The sequence below is a fragment of the Pithys albifrons genome, chromosome 3 (genome assembly GCF_047495875.1).
Source record: "Pithys albifrons albifrons isolate INPA30051 chromosome 3, PitAlb_v1, whole genome shotgun sequence".
In the NCBI taxonomy this organism is placed as follows: Eukaryota; Metazoa; Chordata; class Aves; order Passeriformes; family Thamnophilidae; genus Pithys; species Pithys albifrons.
In genome coordinates, this window is record NC_092460.1 from 60,322,730 (window position 1) to 60,333,250 (window position 10,521).

Here is a 10,521-nt window from a genome sequence, read left to right on the forward strand (position 1 = left end):
CAAGCTTCACAAATTATATCAGAGAGTTAGTTGCCCAAGATTCACTGACTAAATTCTGGCACTAACAAGGTCAGATAGGCCAATACAAAGAGGCTTAATCCAAGACATAAATATTCTCATTTTAGTGGTACCTAGAGTGCTGATGCATAACATACAAAATAAGGTTTCTTAAGATCCTGCTTCACTTCTGAGCCTAATTTCTCTTATCTTCTTATTACAATAATTAAAGTAATCAACATTGTTGCTACACTAAGCAGTCATATCAGATAAATAGTAACAAATACAAGAGGAGGCATGACAGCACCTTCATCTTCACGTAACTGTTGTAAATGAGAGGATAAAACACTGCACAGTACTCCTTCAAATACACTTCTAAATGAAAAGAAAAAAATCTATTTTTAAAACGCATATGAAGCATGAAAAAAAGATTACACAGCAAAAGGTTCATAGTCTACAGAACAACAGCTAGAAGTTCCACCTACAGTCACACCCAACACAGTGTGGGCTCCTTCCACTTCAGTAACAGAAATCCTGTGTTATTCGGGCTTAGGAAAGCTACTCTAAAGGCCAGAGGTGACTGGAGATATCTCATCTGAATTTTCAACTGGACCTAATCCCCTTCTCAAAGTATCCCAGTAACTACAATTCCCCTCAAACAAAGGAGCCAGCCAAACATAACTGATTCTGACCCAGGAAAGTCAACAGTCTGTAAAGTGAAACCAAGGAGATCCCAATGTTTCCAAAAGGCTACAATATCACATAAAGGCTAAAAGCACCAAGAGGATCAGTCTGCAGAAGAGAAACTAAATAGCCTATAAAGGCACAGGCATTGTGCATTTTAAAAATGAGATTTTTAAGTGTATCATTGAATGTGCTGTTTTGCACACTAGGCAGCAAGATCCTCCCATTGTCTTCTCAAAGATCCACCATGAAAAACACACTCTGAAAACAAGTAAATCAAACTGCACACACACACAAAAGACTAGGAGAAACCAAAGTTAAAGACTCAGAAGCAGCTGACTTTTGGAATGAATTCTCACTTCAAGGTTTCATAAGAGAAATGTGAAACAAATTAGGCATTTGCGAAAAAAACCCAAATTTATTCTGGATTAGGAATTCCACTTCTCCCCACGTTGTCTCCAAGATGCTGATCAACTACTTTATAATCCAACAAATCGCATATTTCAATGCAAAGTGAGTAAAAGCTGTCAAGTATATAGGCATTAACATAGTAAAGAACTTCAACTTCTCAACTCACAACAGCTCAAACACTGAACCTGATACAACACACCTCAGGGAAACACCTTGGGGTAAAATACAGGTACAGGAATTACTGCAAGACACATAGTTCCAAAATCAGCCCCACACTGAATATTTAGAATTTAAATGCCAACAGGGCAGACCTCCTCTGCCTACCTTCTAGAGTAGGCAGAGGTAGGTACCTTCTGTACCTTCAGCACACTACTCTGGAAAACTTTCATCTCCTGTTGGAATTTGAATGAAGTCATATCAAGGCGCTCTCCAATAAAACTAAGAGTTTGCAACTGGTTGGGTGGATTTCTGGCACTTGGTTTCAACTGTGATATTCCATAATAAAGGACTTGGCTGACCCCTACCTACAGATAGTTAATTCTTAAGATCTTTATAATGGACAACATCCAGTGACTCCCCCTCCCCCCCCCCCCCCAAGTAATTATATCACCTTACAACCACTGCAAACATCAAAAAGAGACTATTTTCAGTGGGACTTATCAGAGGGAAAGAATATTCTTAGAAAAGCAGTTAAAATCTAAAGTTACACTTACACAGAGCAGGTAACCAAGCAACTGGAAACACCATGTATAGAAATTAAATGATATCTCTAAGTTGGGACTGCAGATAAACACTTGTGGTGTATCTTTTATTTAGGTATTTGAGAGTGTTCAAAGACGGACTTCCCATCTAAACACTGGGAGCAGGTCATTTTACAGCCACGATGGGGAAGTGGCACTTTGGAGTCCGGTTTCCTGGGCCCAGCACCAGTTAATAATTGCTATATGTAAAAAGCCACAGAGGTAGGGAGAAAAGACATGACAGAGATCTAGAAAGAGTTTAGGCTGCTGCTGAGTGGGTTTGTTTCCATGACCACTTTGGTCACTGAATCGTGACCCTGATTCAAGAGTTCAAGTCTTTTCTTAAGATTGAAGTACGCAAGTTACCAGTCTGCATGAAAATACCATCCAGGCACTGGCAGAGAGTTTACAGCTATAGTTCTGCTACCAATTACTATGTTGTTCCCCTAAACTCATACTAGACTAGCTGACTAGAACACATAGGAGTTAAAATTATACAATTCTCTCATTAGTAAAACAGCCTAGAGTAATGCTAAGTGCAGAAACAGGATGCTAAATTCAGAAAAATCTGTCCTCCATTGAACCACAAGGTCAGAGGTCAGGGTAGGGTTTTTGGGTCTGCTGACAGTTTGGTGAATAACAGAGGATGCCACAGACCAGGCCAGTCATCTAGAAGTAATGGTTTGTACCATCATGTGGAAAATCCTTGTTCAATTACCTGTCAGTCTCTGGCTGCCTGGGCCAGCTGGGACTGGGAGCACTCCTGAGGCCAGTGTGCTTAAATCCTGGAGAGAAGGAAATGATCTCAGGCAGTCAGTGACCCCTGCAAATAAATTAAGGAGCCTTTGTGGCAGACTAATGGGAACCCTGTCCAGCTGTCTGCTTGAAGACAGATGCCAAAAAAGATGTGGTCTCAAATTTTAGGTATACAACAAAATTCTGCTATTTAAATATAATGATAGTACATATACCTATATATGTTTTTAGAGTTTACACTGACGTTAACCATTTTTGAAGAATGAATGTGGGCCATTTGAATAAACTACTGGACAAAAAAAATCAAAATAATTAAGATACAGAAGATAATACATCTTAGGCTAAAAGCACAATATTTCCAATAAGAAGAGCAACTAAATAGATGAAGAGATGAAGAAAATAAGGGACATGAATACAGTAAATGGGTAATATTTTCCTCCAACTGAAACCTCCCACTATTCTTGAAAAATCTCCTCATGAAGCCACTAAGACAATAATGGCTAACAGAGTAATTCCTAACATCCTAGGGAACACAAGAATTAGTATTCAAGAAAGCCACTTTTACTTTTTCTCCCTTACAAGGCTTAACAAGGCCATAAGTAGCTGATGTGGTGAAGCTTCATCATACCCATCATACCCAGCTACAGAGGCTAGGTTACCAAATTTTATCAGCTTCAAACAGTCTGATTTATCAATTTTCGTTTTCCTGAAGTGAAACAGAGATTGATAGATTACTTGATCCTTGGCTGCTGCCCCAGTGATCCAGCTTGTTTCTTTGTTTCACAACAAGCTGTCATACACAACAGCAGCCACCCTGTGCTAGCCTAAAGCATCCTCTGAAGGCAGAGACAAGTGCACGTCACTGCCTTTGGAGATGTGTGTTACAAGCTATTCACAGATCTGCAAAATATTTCAACTGTCTTGAAGTAACAAACTAAGCAGTAGTGTTGACATTCTAAGTAATATTTAGGATGCCATTCCAAAAAACACCTTCGAGTTTCATTTACCAATGGGCTAACTTTGGGGAAAAACAGTTTAGTATGGAGCTCTGCAGAGGGTGAAAGTGGAAAGAAATTCCAATATTTACACCCTCTTACTGGTCAGGGACTGCTTGTGCAAACAATAACACAAATATCTCAAGTCTGAAGGACCATCCTGAGATAACGTGAATAGGACCAAAGAACTTGATCTAAAAGACAAGGAGAGTTCATATGATCAGTCACCCCAAGCAGGAAAGAAGAGGGTGTTCAAAGGTTGCCAAGACTAAAAGCAAATGATAGGGTTCCATAATCAAGAAAAATTCCCCAATTTATTTAAAAATCTGAGGGCAAAAGAACAAAGAACTTTCAGCATAAGGTTCAGGTCTCCAGATAAAATGAGCAACCACTCCAACAAATACTATTGTTAAAAGAACATTGAGGGAAACGGACAGTTTAAAAAGTTTTATTTTCCAAAAAAACACAGTTAACCCAAAAGTTGAGTAAGGTCTATAAAATATTTAGAAATAAAAACTAAAAAAATCTAACCTAAAACACTGGCCCAAATAACAGATTCACTTTTACATAAGTAACAATAACAATGACCATCTCTGTCTTCAGATTTAATCTGTTTTTCCAACTGTATATTTGGAGCAACTTTCATCCCAGGTTGCCAGCAGGATTGAATCTACAGCTTCAGCATCAAATATTTCAGCTAAAGAAAGAAATTCCATAAACAAACAGCAAAGTCTGATTCAGTCAACTTCACAAAAAAAAAAAAAACAACAACAACAACAAAAACACAGAAAAAATCCTAGCAGCCAACAGCAAAGGAAGGGCAAACTTCCAGATGAGGGAAGTAAAGGAGCTCTAATTCACCACTCTTGCAGCTATCAGATGGTTAACAAATTGAGATGAGATACTTCTGAGCCTTTTCAGGGACTTTCACTCTGGCAAACTTTAAGGATTCAGAAGTGCAGCTGGAATACATATGGGAGATGCTGGAGAAAGCTGATCATTTGAATTTGTAACTCCATTGTGTGCTGGAAGAACTTCCTGCAGATGAGGCACATCCCATCAGTGACTCAGAGAGAGTCTGCTAACAGTCATGAATTTATTCTCTGAACCAGCTACCAGAAGTGGCATGCTTTATGTTAGTGTTACATATGCAACAAGAACCTTAAAAGAAAGCCTGTGGGGGCATAATTTCTTTTTGCTTCCAACAATCTCTGTACTACAGCATCTCAAATGAAAAGAAAAAAAATCCACAATAATTGATGAAAGTAAGATTTCACACTTTTCATATTTTGATCAAAGTGTTTCATTTAACAGGACTTTTTATACACAAATCCTTTTTAATAAAAAGCCAAATATATTTTTAGGTTATATTAAGCATTTAAAAATGGAACTGGCATCATATTAATAGATTAGTATTGTGCCAGGTTCATCCCATTAGGTTAGATTTGGTTCACCTGGGTAATACTTAACTACAACACCTGAAAACTACACAGCCTAAGTCACTCAGGCATCCTCTCCAGGTTACCTTTTTCCTTCATGAATATGTTAAAGCCCCTGTTTCATATACAAATTACCCTTACGCTGGTTTGAAATTAGCAGCTGGTTTGAAATTAGCACGCAGAAGATGGAGGGTGGAACAAAAGGAAAACATTACAGAGAAAGCATGGAAGTCCCTGGCTTCCCACCACCAACCTAACTGCTGGAATTCAGAATTCAGCCACCTGTGAACTGGAGCTACTAAAAGCTACTGGAGAGGTGCACTTGGGAGTTGAAAAATTGAGAGTAGATGACAAAAAGGGGCCTTAAAAATCAGAGATGTAAATTAATAATCAAATATACACACACAACAAGGAGACAGATGGCAAGCAATTTTCCCCAGTGTACTTACACTTGTTCTTCTAGTGCACGTATTTGGGTCACTTGCTTGATTAAATCTCATGTGGCAGACCCAACAGAGGTACTGTCAAATGTGTATGGGCTCAGCCTGATTTTAAATTATGCATGTCTGACACTACAGGGTGAAAACATTTATCAGAATTTCTTGAATGCAGTTTGGAATATTGCCCGGCAACTTTGAAACAAGGCTGATGGATATTTTCTAGCATCAGCAAGGCTGCCTCCTTCAGATCAGCTAAATAAAATGCAGTACAAGTTAGCGAAAGTTGGTCTGCACTACCAAATCTCATGGAAGAGCACTACATGGACACAGACAAATCTGTATGTGTTTTCCAGAGCACCAGTTTTGTCACCGTGCCCCTGAGATCATACATCATTTTTACTCACGCTCTCTTTAAAATACGCCTTTCTTCTGACATTTAGGAGAAAAAGGAACACCTCAATGGATGACTTGCTTTTGACATGTTCACTGTAACAATGCATGACCTCAGATATGCAAAACACTAAATCTTCCACACTCCAGCTATAAAGTGACAGTGACCTGTCTTAGTTAACACAGGTCACATGAAGGACTACAGCTTCAACATAAGGCACCTGCAGGTCAAATTGCTTTCTGGGAGGGGGAGGCAAGCAGAGATGGCTTAAATGGTAGGGAAAAACAATAGTGCAGATAAGTAAGACTAATTGCAGCAATGGGTTTCCCTCCTGTAATACTAGCAGATATTAGCATGAAACATGAACTGCATGTGCAGAGATTAGCACCCCTTAATCTGCCAAGAAACTGGATTTAACATGGTGCAACAACCAAGATCTTCAATGCACCTGCAGGAATAGAAATTATTTTTCCCTACCCCCTTACCAGTTTCAAGATGATTTTGCTCAGCAATAAACAAACTTTTATCACCAAGCAATGTGAGCTACTGTGGCATTAGACAAACATCTAAGTATTTTCCCCACCTCTTCCCTCATTATCTCTTGTTTTGGGTTACTGCATGTCACATTCAGCTTCAAATAAAACAAGTAAGTAAAAAGAAGGGAAAATATATCTATTTGCTCCTAAATGAAGAAGGAGGTTCGTAATTCACATGAAACTAAGAAATATCACAGCTGTCTGTAAAAATTCCAGAAGCAGGGACCAGGATAGCAAAAGCTTGTGTTTTCTAGGTCTAAATATACAGGGGAAAAAAAAAAAGGCAGAAGAAGAAAAAAGGCAGTGCTTCTTTACACTGGTTCTTGAGTTTAAAGACCGTAACTTTCATTCAAAGTAATCAATAAGTCAACTGATCAAAAGTATCACATTTGTACTGATTATGTGTGTGCCACAGATCTGTTTAGTCTGAAAGAAACAACAAGCTAGGCAGTCTAATGACAAAAAGTAAGAACATATAGATTTGCTCACTCAACTTCCTTAGGCTTTAAATTCATTCAATTTCAGTTTAATTGGGTGAAGGGGGGAAATAAAATATTGAATCCTTTGATATAGAGCCATAAAGCCCAGACTACAAGCAAGTTTGTTATATCGCTGTCCAGATAGTCTTTGGTTTGGTGCCGTGCTCCTGCTAAAATATTAAGTTTTACCACTGGGAAATTGATTTTGCTATAAGAAGTTTTATGACGCCATTTAATCTTGCCCAACCTACGTAAAAAAATACAGAAACCAATTACAGACAGCCTTTATGTAGTAAGCTTGATCACTATATTAAAAAGAGAACAATCTGATGTAATTTCAATATGATAGCAAAGGAAGCAGAAAAAGCCATGGCAACATGCTGACCCCCTGAAACAAGACATTGCAGGTTTCCAGCTTAAATGCGCAATCTTGTTTCACTTGAAGTTAGTAGCATGATCCATCTCCCACATGGAGGGCTGTATCCTGCAGCTCCAGCACCAACCTCCTTTTCTAGGGTTATTTCTCAAGCTGGCTCCTGCAGGGCAGCGAGATCCTGTGATTACAGTTAAAAAAATACTTTGGGTCTGAGAGCCTGCCTTTTTGAATAGATAAACCCTTCTAGTTCAACAGTTACTAGCTCGAAACAGCTATTTCTGCCTTGTTCCTTCCGTGCTGCAGTTGAAAAACATCCTAATTAGATGACCCCATATACAGAAATGCCATTAACTGGCTTTCAGGGCACTCTAGTGAATACCTAAATCTTAGCTACAATGACGAGAAGTACTTTATTTAGCTAGGAGGTAAACACACAAACAAATAAGTATTTTAGAACACCTAAATAGCTGGGGATTAGCACCAGCAAAGACAAGGCATGATTACCTTTTCCACCCTTTCCGAGATGACACTCAAATGTCGCTTTCTCTAACTGCATCAAAGCACACTCAGGCAAGATCAAGAGTAACCTTGACTTCCACATCAATAGCACCAGGTTGTACTTCAAATAGCTTTCCATGCCCTACCCATTTGAACTGGCCTACAAGACAGGCTTATAAGAATGTCCTTAAATAACCCAGTTTTGCACAAATATTGCAATATATGCTGAGCGGAGTTATATATTATACAACTCCTGCAGTTCTTAACTATAACATGGGGTTTAAAATAGTATCAGTGTGTCAAAGTACTCACTACTTTCTCTTGATCCAACTCAGACCTCACATTACAGAGTAAGAGCAAATTTTGCTTTTATTGTTTGTGAATGAAGTTTCAAAACTTTAAATAGGTTTAAGAGAAATCATTGTAGGAAATTGGAAGACTCATAGAAACCTAAAACCACTTAATTGCTCACAAGGCTTCAAGTGCATGTAAATGACCTGCAGGGCTGAAGCCTGAATTGCAACATTCTGCAGCCAACTCTGTTCCCAGCCAAAGACCTAGACCAGGACTAACACTTGGCATTTGCTTCCAGTATAATAGATTTAATAGAAGCAAGCCTTGAAAACAGGGGGGAGTATTCTGGAAGCGGTGACAGATCCTTAAACACGGCAGGTGCACTGTAATACCGCTTAAGGGAGAAAAATTCCAAGTTTAGTAACTAATCTACTCCAGGACAGGCAGGTTATTTCCCAAGGCGAATACCTAATCAAAGACATATCTGACCCTTTTGCATCCCATCAACGGGCCGGGAAGTTCAGCTCATCCAGCAAATACCTTCCTGCTCAGGCACATCCCTTATCCCATCCCACTGTGCTTTCTCGCGTTCCTCCTGCTCTCACACCAAAGGCTCCAAGGCACCAACTCTGCCTGACGGCTGCTCGGAGAGTTCGCTGGCACCGGGAACCTGCGTCGCGCCGCAGGGACCCTTCGCTTACACACCCCGCCAGGGGCACTCACTCACTCACTCGCACGCACAGACACCCGTCACGGGTGGCCGGCTCCCGCAGGGTTCCAGCGCTGCCGGGACGGGGCAGGGCAAAACGCGCCGAAACCCCCCACCCGCTCCCGGGGCAGACGGTCGCAGGCCACGGAGGAAAGAGGCTGATGAAAAGCTGTCAAAGTCAATCCCTGCTCACTTTTTGGATGGTTTAATTCCAATGGAGCATGAATCACCCCAGGACGGTTAATAAGTTTAGCCAGGCGTGCTGTTCTCCGTAAAACATTATAATTATGCATCTGTTTTAAATGCGATCAGATTAAGTCACCGGAAAAGGCACAAAGCGGTCTTTCCCCCGACCGCGAACAGCGCCTTCCCGCAGCTCTGGCGGGCAGGTAGGGCCAGGAGAGGAGCAGGTGGGGAGTCCATTACCAGCCAGCCCCGCGTGGTCCTGCCGACGGGGCTCCTCTCCCGGGAGCAGCCGGGCAGAGACATCCCGCACGGGGCTCGGTCCCGGAGGAGAGGGGCGGCGGGACGGGAAGCGGCGGAGCGCCCCGCTGGCACTGCGCACGAGGGATCGGATCAGCCCAGGACATGCCAAGTTGGAGCGGCAGTTCCCTTCCCGCTGCCTGGGGCTGGAAAGGACCGAGTCCAAGCTGTCAAAGCCCCGAGAGCGGCGGGTGCCGCCGCGGCCACCCGGAGCTCAGGAGCCACTGGGACCCTCCGGCGCCGCCTCGGGCACCCCGAGGCGGGCGGCCGAAGCTCCGCTCCCGACAGGTGGGCAGCCCCCGCCCGCCCAGCCCCGCCGCTCCGCGCCCTACCTGTCATCGTAGCAGAAGTCGGCGCCTAGGGTGTTGAGGTACAGGGCGAGCCCCAGGGCGCTGCTCAACAACTCCGCGATCATCTCTCCGCCTGCCGCCGCCGCTCTCGCACCTAGGCAGCCCCTCGCCCTGCCCGACCTCCCACGCCAAGCCCGCCCCGGCTGCCCCCGCGCCCCCCGGGGCGCCGCTCCGCGCTCCGCCGGCCGCCGCAGCCTGTCGGCGTCCCCCCGATCCGCCGCCCCTACCCCATGGCAGCGGGGCGAGCGGCGGGGAGAGCGCGGCTGGGCTGAGCGCAGCGGGGCGCGTCTCCAGCTCCCGCCCTCCTGCCGCGGCACCCGGCGCTGCCGCGGCCGCGGCTGCGACTGCGGCTCCGTCTCCGTCTCCGGCCCCGGCCCCGGCCCGCGCCCCCCTTGCTGCCGAGCCGGCGCCGCTGCCGAGGCTCTGGGAGCGCCCGCGTGGGGCGCCCGGGGCTCCCACCGCGCCTGCGTGCGGACCCGCCCCGCGACCGCCCCTCCGCGCCCCGCCCCGCCCCGCCCCGCGCCCCCCGCCCCGCGGTGCTGGGGCGGCCCCGCGGGCACGGCCGTGTGCGGGGATATGTGCGGGGCCCGCCGGGCATTCCCCGCTGCCGCCTCTAATAGCTGGCCACTATCACCTTCTGCAGCGGGTTATTTTCTTTCCCTTTCTTTTCTCCTCTGCTTTTCTTTCTGTTTTCTTTTTGACTTCTTTTTCAATCGTTTTTCTCAGTTGTTTTTTCTTTCTTGTCATTTTCATTTCTTCTTAGTTCATTTTAATTTCTTTTCTCTTTTTCTTTGTTCCCCTTTTCTTCCCTTTCCTACCTCTCTTTTCTTTGTTTTCCTGTTCGCCTTTTCCCCCCCTTTTTTTACTCGGCTCCCCAGAATAGGTCAGATTAGTAGCAAAGAGAGGGCAGGGACCACTGTGGATGGGATGCCAGAGCAGGGGA

General features: G+C 44.0%; 1 protein-coding gene across 2 annotated transcripts in view; it reads right to left on the minus strand.

The window, feature by feature from the left end:
* The window catches only part of TMTC2 (transmembrane O-mannosyltransferase targeting cadherins 2), a 240,895-nt gene extending 231,168 nt beyond the window's left edge, over positions 1 to 9,727 (minus strand). Inside the window, exon 1 of one of the 2 annotated variants that reach the window (XM_071552136.1) lies at positions 9,561 to 9,727. In XM_071552136.1, the coding sequence (XP_071408237.1) occupies positions 9,561 to 9,643 (83 nt within the window). In that variant the 5' untranslated portion in view covers positions 9,644 to 9,727. The remainder of the gene's footprint in view (positions 1 to 9,560) is intronic. The other variant, XM_071552138.1, reaches the window with a different exon arrangement.
* Positions 9,728 to 10,521: the final 794 nt, after the last annotated feature.